The sequence below is a fragment of the Micromonas commoda genome, chromosome 3 (genome assembly GCF_000090985.2).
Source record: "Micromonas commoda chromosome 3, complete sequence".
NCBI lineage: Eukaryota > Viridiplantae > Chlorophyta > Mamiellophyceae > Mamiellales > Mamiellaceae > Micromonas > Micromonas commoda.
The window spans coordinates 902,805-915,777 of record NC_013040.1 but is presented as its reverse complement, the minus strand read 5'-3'; the positions used below and the strand labels follow the sequence as shown (position 1 = coordinate 915,777).

Genomic DNA, 12,973 nt, shown 5'->3' with positions numbered 1-12,973 from the left:
GCCGCAGCGCCAGGTTGAACCGCTACCGTCATAACCCCCGGCTGAACAAGCGGATGCCGGATTTTGAGGTCAAGATGGGCTTCGGATTGCATGTCGGCTGGGCCATCGAGGGTGCAATCGGATCTGAGTTCAAGGTGGACGCGTCTTACCTCTCCCCGAACGTCAACCTGTCTGCCAGGCTCGAAGCAGCTACTAAGCAGTTCGGTGTTCCGCTCCTAATCTCCGAGGAGTTTGTTCGCATCTGCGGCGAACGCGTCCGAGCGCAGTGTCGTCAGATCGACCGGGTCACCGTCAAGGGATCCATCAAACCCATGGGTATATTCACGTACGACACGTGCATCGAGGCTGTACCCGAGCCGGCTGCGGACTCTGACCCAACAATCTCACCCGAGGACGAGTCAAACTCGTTCATGCACTACGAGGACGAGTTCACTGAGCATCCCGACATCGTCGCGCTTCGACAGGGCGTCAGCCAGCGTTTCCTCTCCCAATTCGCCTTGGGATTCGAGCTGTACAGCGGGGGCGACTGGGAACGCGCCGCGCAGGTGCTTCGCGACGTCGCTGAGAGCACGCAACGCGCGAGTGCGGAAGCCGGGCGCGGGGTCCAACCAGATGGGCCAACCGCCGCGCTCCTTAACTTCATGAAGGAGCATCAGAACAGGGCGCCGAAGGGCTGGAAGGGCTATCGCGAGCTCACCGAGAAGTGAACGGGAAGTTCACCACCGTTTCCGTTCACCGCCTTCCACGCGCATCGTGTATACATATACCTTACCTTTCCTCCATTGAAATCACAACTCTATCTTGCTAAACACGTCATCCTCCTCATCCTGGCTGCCGCTCGCGGCGTGTCGAAAATTGACAAATGAACTGATGAAAGCGCTCTCGTCCAGGTTGAGCGTCGCGTGCCACCACCCGTCGGGGAACCACACCGCCTCACCCTCCCCGATGGTACACTCCAACATCTCCGTTCCGCCCTGCTGCCTCGCGCGTTCCTCGCGAGTTCGTTCCATTTGCGTTCGGTATCTCTCTGGCACGTGAACCCAACCCGCGTCGTCATCCCCTACTTCCACGACCCTCCCTTCGTCCCCCTCCTGCAGCGGCTTGAGCCCCAGCGCCCACTCCAGGGACGTGGCGTTGGGGTGGAACCTCGGTTTGGGCTTGGGCGGGGAGAGCCACCATCGCTTGCGACCGACGATCGTCTCGCTCCAACCCGGTCCGTGCACGTGAAGCGGCACCCCCGAGTGCGGTCCGCCCACCCCGAAGCTGTACGCAACGTCGGCGTCGGACGTCCCGAACGGCGGCGGGACGTACAGGTCGAAGTGCGACCGCCACTCCGTGTGGTTGTTGTCCCCGAACCATATCAAGGTCTCGTCGCCGCGTCGATCCAGCCGCTGCGGCGCCGTGTGCGAGGACACGTACTCACGCAAGGTCTTCGTCACCTTGAGGTACGAATGGGTGTTGGCGGTGGAGAGCACGATGTCCTTGTCGCCCCACTCGCGGAGCAAGACGTCCTTGGCGCACGCGTTGCGGAACGCGTCGTTGCGGCCGCGCATGCCCGTCAGCACCACCGGTTTGTGGTCCCGGTACTGTCCGTCAAACCTGTCGGCGGTCATCTCCGTCCAGTGGACCCGATCGACGGTGCAGGGTCCGTCGAGGGGACTGTCGTATCGGGCCCATCCGTGGCTCGCGGATTCATCCGCAAGAGTCGTTGCCGATGTGACTACCAGAAAGAGTGATACTAGGAGAATAGCGATAGCCGCGCGAGCCATCTCGGGGCGTGCCGCGACCTGAGTAGTGGGGCGACGTGTCTCTCAAGACGAGTACAAGTACCTGAGATGTGTGGTTGAAAAAGGTATCGACTGCGCACACTAGACCGCGCACAGATCCACGCGAAGATCATGGACGCGGAGACGAAAACGTTCATCATCCTGGTGTGCTCCATTGCACTGGCGCACGGCGGCGTCCGCGTCATGTGGGGCGCGCTTTGCCCGATCGTGTTCGGCGAGCGTCGATGGGCGCAGCTCTCAGACGCGAAGCAGTACGAGATCAGGCTCGCGTTCAACTGCGCGGTGAACGGCATTCTGGCGCCGGCGCTGGTGTACCCCGCGCTCACGTCCACCCCGCCGTTGAATCAAAACGGGCTCTACGCGACCGTCTTCCCTCGGCACGAGGGATCGGTCCTCGGGTGCGCGGCGTCAGTCGGGTACCTCCTCTACGACCTCCTCGCCATGCTCTCCAACTTCACCGTCAGCATCAAGGCCAACGGCGTGGTGGCGTACAACCTCTACATCTGGCACCACGCGTTGTCCATCATGTTCTGGCCCGTCGCGGTGCTTCATAATTCCTTCGTGTTCTTCGTCAACTGGTTCGTGGCGTCGGAGGCGAGCAGCACCTTCCTCGCGGCGCGCGGCGCCATGCTCTCGCTCGGGACGATCAACACCCCCGTCGGCGTGGCGGTGCAACTCGGGTTCGTCGCCTCGTTCTTCATGAGCCGGATCTACGTCATGCCCAATCTGATCAAGAGCATTTACTACGCGGACTGGGGGCAGGTGCCCGCGTGGCAGGCGAACATCGCCCGGTGCACGGTGCCGCTGCCGTTTCTGCTGAACATCTACTGGTGGATGATGATCCTCAGGTCCATGTACAAGGTTATCTTCGGCAAGAAGAGGGGCGGCAAGGGGAAGAAGGCGGCGTGAGCGTAGAGCGGTTCAGTAGTGGGAGAAGATTGTATTCAAAATGCATCGTTAGCTCCATCGTTCCGTGCGTTCGTAGTATCCCGCGCTGAGGTCCCCGAACAAGGGGCTGCCATTTTTCCATTTCAAGGGCAACCCGTCGTCGGCGAGTACGTCGTCGCCCAGCTCCGTCGCGTCCGTCCGCGCGGCGAAGGTGTCCCTCTTCTTGACGGCGCGCGTGTCGTGGGTCATGTTCAACGCGTCGCGGTCCAGCCCGGCATACCGCGACGTGTTCGAGATTTCGCGCTCGTCAAAGTCCACGCCCAGCGACTTTACGAATTCGCTCACCGGACGAACGGAACCGGGCGCCCACGGCTCCTTCAGGATCACGGCGTCCCGCGGATCGCGCGTCGCCGAGTCCGGATCGGGCGCGCCGATGACCTGCAGCACGCGCCTTCGCGACTGCAGGTTCATGAAGTACCGCTCCTCGAGCTGGTCCCACGTACCCCTCGCCGCTTCAGACCTGGGATGATCGTAGAGTTGCGCGCCGCGCCTCTTGTCCTCGCGCGTCTCGTCGATTCGATTCCTCGGATCGTAACACACCCGCAAGGGACAGTGCCGCGGCAGGTAGGTCCTCCACCCCTTGGTCCACAGCCTCGCGGAGGTTATGAGCTCCTCGCCGAGGTACAGGAAGGGCGCGTGGAGGTCCGGGGGAGCGTCCGCGACGAGCGCCTTCGCTGGCGCAAACACAAACGAAGGGTTGACCAGCATCGCGGGTAGCGGCGGCTCGTCGGCGTCGGCGGCGTCGTACGGCGCCAAGCGGACCGCGGCCGGGTAGCAGAGAAGATCGCCGAAGCCGCATACGCCCAACGCCGCGATGGACGGTGCGTCGTCCGTTCGGTCGCGCCGCAGCGGCACGACGAGGTTGCTCAGCTCGTGTTCCCGTTCCTCGTCCCTACCATACACGGGTAAGTAACCGACGCGCTCGTACGTTTCGGGGTTGTCAACCGGGGTCATGCGCATGTGGTACCCGAGGGGCACGCCGGTCAAGACGGCGGGGTTGTTCGTCAGTGTCTGGATTCGCTCGAGCTCGGCGATGAGAACGTCGTCCCAGCCGTGGTCGAACCTGGTTCTCGAGTCAGCGTGCAGCACGTACTCCTCGCCGCCCCACAGCCGCATGGACATGTGCCGGGCCCTGCACGGACCCTCGGCGCACTCCCACGACTCCCTCGTCTCGCGGACGTGACCCGCCCACTCCCACTTCGTACCGTCGGTGGCGTCGAGGCTGGCCTTTGCGTGCAACCGCGCCTCCTTCTCGTCGAGGTCGCGCTGATTATCGCCCTGCTGCTTCATGCTCTCCTCCAGGTACCGCACCTTGTCCTCGTCGCCCTGAATCTTTCCGAGGTTGGCCTCGACCTGCCGAGTGAACATGTTCTGCGCGGGGTGAAGCCTATCCACCACGGGCTCCTCGCCCGAGGGTTTGGCGAGAACGTGCTGCCAGTGCACTCCCGCGAAGATCCGCGAGGGGTCGCTCGCGCGATCGAACGCGTCCTTCAGAGTGTGCAGCCCCTCGGGGTCTCGGTACACGGCCAGCGACACGAAGACCCTCGGCTTCTTCGCCCCCGTCTCCGTAGAAACCGGCTCGCTCTCGGACGCAACCAACGCCTCGCGCAGCGCCGCGGCGCCCTCTCCGTGCGACCACGCGTCGCGATCGATCGCCTCGAGCGCGTCGTGGACCCTCGCGAGTTGCTTGCGCGATCCGCCCGAGTCTGGGTGAACGCGGCGAACGCACTTTCGGTACGCGATCCGAACATCCGCCTCGGTCGCCCCGAACGCGCAGCCCAGCGCCGCGTACGAGCGCTCCAGCGTTGGGTCGAGGCCGCGTTCGTGCGTCGGGGCTTCGCGGAGGCGACCGGTTCGGTTGAACCAGTCGTGCCACCCGGGTCGCGTCGTGGCGTCGGCGGAGTCCGACGCGACTGGTCCGCCGACCGGTCCGCCCGAGGGGACGGCGGCGGCCGCGCGGCGCTCGCGGCGCCTTCGCTCCATCGCGGAGGCGGCGTTGACCGCGGGTGCGGTGGGTTCGGTGACATGGTCGACCTCGGTCTCGTCGTCGGAGTCGGAGTCGGAGTCGGAGTCGGAGTCGGTCTCCGAGTGGACGTCTCCGCCGGGCCTCGGCATCGTCGCCGGCTCCCACGACCCGCGATCGACGAAAGGGAGGCAGCACGAGCTGCACGAGTTCATCCGCGCGTGGCACACGTTGCCGCACATTTTGCACCTTTTGTGCGTGTGCGCCGGCGCATCATCGTTGGACTCGACGCCGAGCTCCCTGAGCTGCGACCCGAGCTCCCTGACCGCGGAGAAGCCCTCGGTGTCCAGCCTGGGCCTGAACTCGCGCGCGATCTCCGCCACGAGGCGCGCGTGGTTGCGACCAGGGACGTGGGGAGTATCCGAGGGTTCGCCCGCGGAGGAGGCGAACGAGGGCCTCGCGTTCGGCGTGGCGGGCGCCATCGCGCCTCCACCTCGCTCCATGTCGGTCGTATCGGGCGCGGCTCGATGTGAGCCTGAGAACGAGCGTTTTTCTCGCTGTCAAAAAACGCAGCCAGCTTGTTTTACCGCACCTGGTTTTTTTAATCGAACTTGCTTGCCGTCATTGTTAATAGCTTTCTCAAATTTGTCACACGTTATTGAGTAACAAAAGTCGGAAAGCGAATATCTCGAGGGAAAAGGAGAGGAAAGACCCCGCAGGAGGGAGAAATAAAAGCCGGGCATCGCGCCTCGTGTAGCCCTCTTTGTAAAGCGCTGCACGTGTCGACGTCAACGCAGGTTTAGATACAATGGCTACCCAGTCGGTACGAACCCGTGCCATCGCGTCCCGAGCGTCTTCCGTGGCGTCGCGCGGTCGCGATCCGCGCGTCGACCGCCGTTGCGTGTCCTGTTCACACGGCAAAAACCCTAGTCACTGGAATCGAGAGCTCATGAGCATCGAGCTGACCTCTCCGCCCCCCTCCACCTTCGCATTACAGGTCCAGACTTTCGGCCGCAAGAAGACCGCCGTCGCGGTGGTCCACTGCAAGGCGGGCAAGGGTCTTATTCGCTTCAACGGTGCGTATCCCGCCGCTCTCCGACTGCCGCTGTGCACGGCGAAAAATCTTTAGGGTTCTCGGGCTGCGCGAGGCTGAGGCGCCCGGCGACCGTCCGGCGAGGGACGGGCGATCGTCCACGCCGCGGCGGGACCCGCGAGGTGCATCTCGAGTGTGCGTGGGACGTATCGGCGCGCGCGATCGTCGGGTCGCGTCGTCGCGTCATCGGGCACGCCGCTCCCTCGCGCCTCGCGCGTCCCAGCGGAGGACATCCTCTCGTCCCCTTTCTGTGTGTGGGGGGGCGCGACGATCTCCGCCGCCCCGTACGTGCCTCGGCCGTCGCGTCGAACCGTGATCTTTGAACCGAACCGAACGCTGACCTCTCGCGCCCCGTCCCCAACGCAACAGGCGCCCCCATTGAGCTCATCCAGCCCGAGACTCTCAAGTTCAAGGCTATGGAGCCCATCATCCTCCTCGGTCGCCAGCGCTTCGCGAACCTCGACCTTCGCATCCGCGTGAAGGGTGGCGGTCACGTGTCCCAGATGTACGCCGTGCGCCAGGCCATCGCCAAGGCCATCGTCGCCTACTACCAGAAGTACGTCGACGAGCAGAGCAAGAAGGAGCTCAAGGATGCGCTCCTCACCTACGACCGCACCCTCCTCGTCGCGGATCCCCGCCGCATGGAGCCCAAGAAGTTCGGCGGTCGCGGCGCGCGCGCTCGCTTCCAGAAGTCCTACCGTTAAGCGGCTTCTCGTGGGGTTTTATGGTTCGCGGCGGGACGCGGGCGCTGATAGAGCTCCGTATCTCGTCGCACTGGAGGGTGTAATACAGGTATTCCTGCTAAACGAAACCTACGTATGCGCAAATAGTCACGAAATAGTGCCAACCGGACCAGCCAGCCAGCACTGAGACCTCCAAAATCCAACACCCAATCGGCACCTAGCAAGCCAGCGTCATAACGAACGGGCGCGCTCGCCTCGTCTCGGGGGTCGCGTCCGAAGTTGCCTCCTCGTGTCGTCACGAGTGCGCGTCCGACTGGAGACGCCGACGACCACAGCAGAAGAGGAGGGCGATGTCCCGCGAGTAGACTCCGATACGATGAGATCGACGGTTTGGCGAGAGGTGGCGGAGTCGCCCAACCTGACGGGCATCGCCGGTCCGCGGGTTCGGTTCCAGTGCCTCGACGCCAACCACAAGCACGTCGTCCTCGGCGCCAACACCGGTAGCCTCTACGTCTTCGCCAGGACCCGCGCCGATGGCCCGAGCCCGTTCGGCCCCGACGCGGACGCGCCCGAGGGACCGCTGCGATTCATGACCGTCGTCTCGCCCCCGAGGCAGCCGTCCGACGACGCCGCCAAGGACGATCCCGCGGACGACGCGAGGACGCCCCAGTCAGCGTTCGCGTCGCGCTCGAGGGGCGTATCCCCCGCGATACGGCGCATCAAGCTATCCCCCAGAGGCGATAGGTGCGCCATCGCGTACGCCACCGGGGTGCTCAACGTGGTCGAGTTCCGGCCCGGCGTCGAACGCAGGGGCGGATCTCCCAAGGTGATCGTGCAGATCCCCAAGGCGCACGCATCCGCCGACGTCACGTGGCTGGAGTGGTCCCCCGACGGCGATAGGCTCCTCAGCGGCGACGACAAAGGCGTGGTGGGCGTGACGGAATTCGCGAACAATTCCGTCGTCGCCAACACCCTCTCGCTTGGATCCGCCGTGGCGCAGGCGTCCTTCTCCCGGTCCGGGCTGATGGCGGCGCTGTGCACCAACGAGGCGGTGGATCTGCTATCCGTACCCACGGGCGTCCACCCGAAGGTGGGCACTAAGCCCAGGGAGGGACCTTACGGCGGGTGTTTCCACGTCCTGGCCCGCGACGCCGCTCCCGACGGAGCGCTGGTGTCGAAACAACCCGAGAGCGAGTGGATGCTCGCGGCGAGGCCGGGGAGACGACTGTGGGTCGCGGAGGCGTGGCTAGAGGGCGGAACCCAGGGGGAACCGCGGAGCGCCGTCGCCGCGACGCTCAAGCCGGACGTGCCCAAGGGTTCCAGGGCGCCCGGAGCCCCCGAGCCCAGGCCCGGGGCCAAGTCGCGCAAGTGGGAGTTCGGCCGGCTGCACCCCCTCGGGCGCACGTGCGTCCTCTCCGTCGCCGAGCGCGCGCTCGCGGTGGTGGAGGTACCGGGCGGGAGCCTGCTGGAGTGGTGCCCGCTGGGTGAGCCGGGGTCCGTCGGGATCGCCGCCGGGGTGGCGTCGGCGGCGGCGGTTGACGCGAGGGCGTTCCTTCTCGCCGCGCCCGAGCACGGCGGCGGCGTCTGGTGCCTCGAAGCACCCGCGACGGAAGCCGCGCTGGTGGCGTGCGTCGCGGACGTCGCGGCGGTGGCGGTGGCGAGCCGTGCGAGGGACGGTGCCGGGAAGGACGCGGGGTTGGCGGAGACGCTTCACGCGGTTTCCCTCGCGACGAAGCTTCGGGTGCCGGAGACCAGGCTGCTCGAGGACGCCAGGGCGCTGGTGCGGGACGTCGCGGCGCGGAGGGCGGTGGGCGACGGTGGGAAGGTGTTGGACGATGAGGATGATGATTTCGTGGACATCGACGCGGAGCTCGCGTCCGCCGTCGAGGCTTACGAGCGCTTCTACGCGGAGGCGGTGGGCGACGCCCCGCCCCCGCCGCCGCGGCCGAGCCTCGACGAACGAACGACCGCATCGTCACCGCCCAGGCCCGCGGCGGCGCTGAGCCGGTCGTCGTCGTTTGCGTCGTCGGCGGGGGCGTCGCTGTCGCGTGGTGATTCCGGATTGGATGCGACGATTGTCGGCGCAGGGGAGTTTCCGGCGGCGGAGTCGGGCAAATTCTTCTTCTACAACCCGAACGCCAATGCCGGCGAGCGAAAGGAGAGAAAGAGCGACAAGGAGGAGAAAAAGAAGAAAAAGTCGGCAAAGGTGGTTGACGTCGGCGACGGCACCGCGCCTGTGGACGCGCCCAGGCCAAAGCGAGACAAGCCGAAGAAATCTCCCCCCGCGCCGGAGCCCATCGCAGAGACGTCTCCGACAAATGAGGACAAGAAGACCGCAGCGGACATGGGCTCGATCGTCGCGCGGCTCGAGGAGGACCGCGACGATTATCTCGCGGCGGTTAAGGCGCTGAGCGACCTCGGCGAGGCCCCGCCGGTGTCGCCACCGCCGTTCCTGCACTGGACGGAGTACCGAGAAATTCCCGCGCTGGTTGAGGTCGGGTCCGCCGCCGCCGCGGCCAAGTCGACCACCGGTAAACGTCGCGAGGCGTTGCGCCGCGCGAGGGAGCGTCGCATCGACGCAGCCGCGGTCGCCGCGCGCGCCCTCAGACTCTCGCGTCGGTCCCTCGACGCCTCGCCGTTGATCCCGGCTCTCAGGCGGTGGCGATTGGCTCGCGCCGAATGCGACGAAATCGCCGACGAAATCGATGACGTCGTCGAATTTGGCGGCGGGGACGAGACCCACGCCACGCGACAGCTGTCCGACTCCACCCAACTCGCGCGCGAGGATATGTTCGAGGCGTTGGCGTTGGTGGAGAGGGAGTTGGACGTCGCCGTGGTGGAGCTCAGGCTCGTGGGCGCCGAGCCGGCGGAGCGTAGGGTCGGCGAGGCAGCCGCGAGGGTCTTCGCCGAGGCCGACGCCGCCGAGGCCGCGGCGAGGACGACCAAGGGTACGATCGTCGAACCCGCGGATGATAAAGCACCGAAGAGTGTGGACGAGCCGTTCGACGGGGATCTCGGTGCGCTCGCGGGCTCGCTCGTGGGCGCTCTGTCCCTCGGCGAGGAGGAACGCGTGGAGCGGATCTTAAGGGCGATCCCGCCCGAGGATGGCGAGATCGTCGCCGTCGAATCATTCAGACGCGCGCTCGTCGATTTACTCAGCAGACCCGACTCCGCGCAGCCGCTGGAATCGCTCGAGTCCGTCACCACCGTCGTCGCAGCCGCACTGGGCGCGGAGAACGCGCTAAAGGCGCTCGAGGTTGCCGTCGAGGACGAGGCCATCGAGAAGAAAATTGGCTGCGACGCTCTGGAGACGTTCGCGGGCAACGTTTTCGCGGATGCGATCACGTGCGTGACCCTCGACCTCGTCGCAGCGGTCGGCGACGAGCGCGATCGCGGCCGGGCGGCGTCCAAGATCCTGCGACCGCTGGAGGCGCGCGTGAGCGATCCGCCCCCCTCGCCAGTTGGCCGGTTCCCACAGCTTCGAGCAGCCATCGCCGCTGAGGCGAGCCTGAAGGCCTCCCCCGGGGACGACGCCGCCATGCGTCGCCTGCCGTTCGTCAAAAAGGAGAGGGGAAGGTGGGAGCTGGCGGTGACGCACACGAAACCGATCGAGCCGACACTCGAGGATCCAACCGGCGGTTGGGGCGTGAGGGTGCCGCTGTCCACGGCGTGCTGCGCCAGGTGCGCCCTTCCTCTGCGGGAGATTCGATGGAGCGGAGACGCGGGGCAATCGTCGCTCGGGCGGCTCGTGACGTTCCCGTGCGGTCACACGCTGCACGAGTGCTGCGCGATCGAGGACGCGTGCGTGGAGTGCGCGGCGTCGAATGCAAAGCCCCTTCGATCCCCCGCGTTTATCACGTTGAGCGCGGCGATCAACGCCGAGCTTGAGAGCCTTCGATTATAACGCATTAGAAGGTACCTTCGATTATAATGTATTAGAAGTCATCGAGTGGACCGACCGCTAGCTCGATCTCTTTCACCCTTTCCAGGTTCGCCTTTGTCGCGGCGTCCTGCAGCTCAATTTCCGCGGCGATCGCCGGGTCCGACGCCGCGAGCCTCTCGAACACGTCCCCGTCGCCAGCCGCCAGCGCGCCGATTGTTGCGAAATCCTCCCCAATCGCCTCGCACCGCCTCTTGAGCTCCTCGAGCTTCGCCTCCAGGAGCGGTAGGTCGTCCGCGTTAGCCTGCAGCGTGGTCTTGAACGCAGACTCCGCGCGCGTGAGCGGGTGGGGCAGCGAACGCTCAGCCTCTGCCAGTTTCCTGAGTCGCTCGCGAATTTCCTCATGATTCGCGACGCTACGCTCAATCTTCGCGGCTAAGATCTCCTTACGCGCGAGCACAGCCTCCAGGCCCTCGCGAATGACCTTGGCCTCCACTCGCTGCCGCTTGATCTCCGCGCCGAGGCGCAGGCTGTGCCGTTTGGTCGCCGCGTGGACTCGATGCGCGTACCGCAAGTGCCTCTCCTTGAGCGCGATAGCCGCCGCGGCGAGCGCCGCGTTGCCCTCAATCGTGCCCGGCTTGAGCGCCGCCGCGCCCGCCGGGGGTGCGGGAGGCGGGCCGGGAGGACCCGCCGCCAGCGCTCGAAGCTCGGCGCTCGCCTCCGCGCCGCCCGCGAGCGCAGACGCCGCCGCGGAGTCGATCGCCTCGTCTTCGTTCCCCGCGTCGATTCCCTCGGGAAGCGGCGGAGCGGGGCGCAAACCGTACGCGGCGCCCGTCGCGTCCACCGCCAGGAGGAGACCCTCCGCGAGCGGATCCCCGCACGGCGCCACGCCCAGGAGCACCTCGGGCGAATCCATGAGCGTGACGACGGTGGGCAGCGACAGCTCGCTGCCGGATTTTTCACCCTCCTCCTCCTCGTCCACGGCGCCCTCGACGGCTGCGAGCCACGTGAGGGTCACGCCGTGAACCGCACCGCCCGCGCAGCAGAACACCCTGTCGCGGCACGACGGGTCCCACACGACCGACACGAACGGTGCGAGCTCGTTCTGCGCCGCCGCGACGGAGGTCTTCGGCCTTCGAAGCGTCGGCTCGCCGCTCGCGAGCTCGACTCGGTCGATGGCCAGCAACGGCTGGAGCGATCCGTCGTCGTCGTCCGCGGCGATGGGCGCGAGGGTCAACACGGGCCCGCCGTCGCACGCGGCCGCCTCGTACGCGGCCGCCTCGTCCTCCTCGCTGAGCGCGGCCCACGCCGGGGACGGTTCCTGCGGCAGGATGAGCACGTCCAGCGTGGCGGAGACGCGCCCCTCGTTCGGCGCCCGCTCATCCCGCTCATCCGCGACCACCCTCTGATGCGCCACCGCCAGGAGCGCGCCGCCGCCCTCGCCCGCGGCGAAGGGCGCCGCAGCGAGCGAGCGCGCCACCGCGCCGCGACCGATCACGCCGCCGTCGCCGTCGCCGTCCACCGGGTCGGTGCCGAGCGGTAGGGGCCCCCGGAGCGCCGTCGCGACGCCCTCAATTCGAGCGGGTCTGGCGGCGACGGTGGGTCCCGCGAAGGCGTCGTCGTCGTCGCTCGGCGCCCCGCCGCCGCCGCCGCCCGCGTCGTCGTCGTCGTCGTCGCTCGGCACGACGCCGCCGCCGCCGCCCGCGTCGTCGTCGTACCCGTCGTCGTCGTCTTCGTTGTCCGCCCCCCTCCCATTTCTGCGAAGCGTCGGGAACGTCGTCGCCAGCCAAACCTCCGAGTTTTCATCCGGCGGTTGCAGGCTCTCCAGGGTGACCCGCGGGTACCTCGCCCCCCACGGCGCGAACGGGCACATCACGTACACGTCCCCCTCCCGCCCCAGCAACACGAGCGACAGCGCGCCCCAACCGTGCGGCGGCGCAAAGGCAAAATCGACAATTTCGGGTCGAAGCGGGTACGGCCCCGGTCGGGATCCCCGGCCCCACGGATCCAGCCTGAAGGCCTGCTCCGCGACGGGTCCCACGGCGGCGTCGAACACGTGCAACGTGCCGTCGGAGAGGAGCACGCACAGGTGCCCGTCGCTGTTAGGGTGCCACGCGGCTCGGAGCGGGCGCATAGACGGGTGCCTGTCAAAGTCGTCGTCCAGCAGCGGAACGCATCGGCACCCGGGCGCGCCGTCTTCCAACGCTTCGAACCCGGACCGATCGCCGCCCGTCCTCAACGAAACGATGGCGAGCGCGGAGGACGGTGGGATGGACCCGGATCCCGCGGATGCGTCGTGCCTCAGGCCGCCCACCGCGGCGAAGTGCCCCGAGGGGGAAACCGAGATCGTGCGTGGCTCGAAGTCGATCGGGGGCTCGGGCTTGAAGACGCGCGTGGGGAGCGCGTCATCGGCGATGGACCCGCGCGCGGCAGCGTTGAGGAGGCGCGCGGGGCACGCGCGGATCACGCCGTCGGCGCCCAGCGCGTAGAGAACCCCTCGCCCGTCCTCCGCCAGCAGGCTCGGCGCCGGCGAGAGGGATGGGTCCAGCCGTTCGCCGTCGCTCCGAACGCAGGGGTTCAGGAAAGCCTCCATGGCGCCGGCGGGTGCACGCGGACCCT

The 12,973-nt window shown here is 66.9% G+C and overlaps 6 protein-coding genes across 6 annotated transcripts; 3 read left to right on the top strand and 3 right to left on the bottom strand.

The window, feature by feature from the left end:
• Nucleotides 1–857: 857 nt before the first annotated feature.
• On the bottom strand, nucleotides 858–1,643 carry MICPUN_70512 (predicted protein; the record flags this gene model as incomplete). Its single annotated transcript, XM_002500521.1, has 2 exons — nucleotides 858–962; nucleotides 1,074–1,643. Coding segments are annotated over 2 exons (675 nt in total), but the record flags the coding sequence as incomplete, so codon positions are not given.
• A 319-nt stretch (nucleotides 1,644–1,962) lies between these two features.
• MICPUN_107931 (predicted protein) lies at nucleotides 1,963–2,752 on the top strand. Its single transcript, XM_002500944.1, has one exon. It carries the CDS (start codon nucleotides 1,971–1,973, stop codon nucleotides 2,694–2,696), a length of 726 nt encoding a protein of 241 aa, XP_002500990.1. The 5' UTR covers nucleotides 1,963–1,970; the 3' UTR covers nucleotides 2,697–2,752.
• MICPUN_99531 (glycosyltransferase family 60 protein) lies at nucleotides 2,745–5,180 on the bottom strand (the record flags this gene model as incomplete). Its single annotated transcript, XM_002500520.1, has 1 exon — nucleotides 2,745–5,180. The coding sequence occupies one exon, from the start codon at nucleotides 5,178–5,180 to the stop codon at nucleotides 2,745–2,747; it is 2,436 nt and encodes an 811-aa protein (XP_002500566.1).
• Nucleotides 5,181–5,469: 289 nt separating this feature from the next.
• On the top strand, nucleotides 5,470–6,597 carry MICPUN_93705 (predicted protein). The gene is made up of 3 exons (XM_002500943.1): nucleotides 5,470–5,521; nucleotides 5,696–5,774; nucleotides 6,161–6,597. The coding sequence occupies exons 1-3, from the start codon at nucleotides 5,507–5,509 to the stop codon at nucleotides 6,493–6,495; spliced, it is 429 nt and encodes a 142-aa protein (XP_002500989.1). The 5' UTR covers nucleotides 5,470–5,506; the 3' UTR covers nucleotides 6,496–6,597.
• Nucleotides 6,598–6,850: 253 nt separating this feature from the next.
• Nucleotides 6,851–10,378, top strand: MICPUN_99529 (predicted protein; the record flags this gene model as incomplete). Its single annotated transcript, XM_002500942.1, has 1 exon — nucleotides 6,851–10,378. One exon carries the CDS (start codon nucleotides 6,851–6,853, stop codon nucleotides 10,376–10,378), a length of 3,528 nt encoding a protein of 1,175 aa, XP_002500988.1.
• A 31-nt stretch (nucleotides 10,379–10,409) lies between these two features.
• Nucleotides 10,410–12,947, bottom strand: MICPUN_99528 (predicted protein; the record flags this gene model as incomplete). Its single annotated transcript, XM_002500519.1, has 1 exon — nucleotides 10,410–12,947. One exon carries the CDS (start codon nucleotides 12,945–12,947, stop codon nucleotides 10,410–10,412), a length of 2,538 nt encoding a protein of 845 aa, XP_002500565.1.
• Between the last annotated feature and the right edge of the window lie 26 nt (nucleotides 12,948–12,973).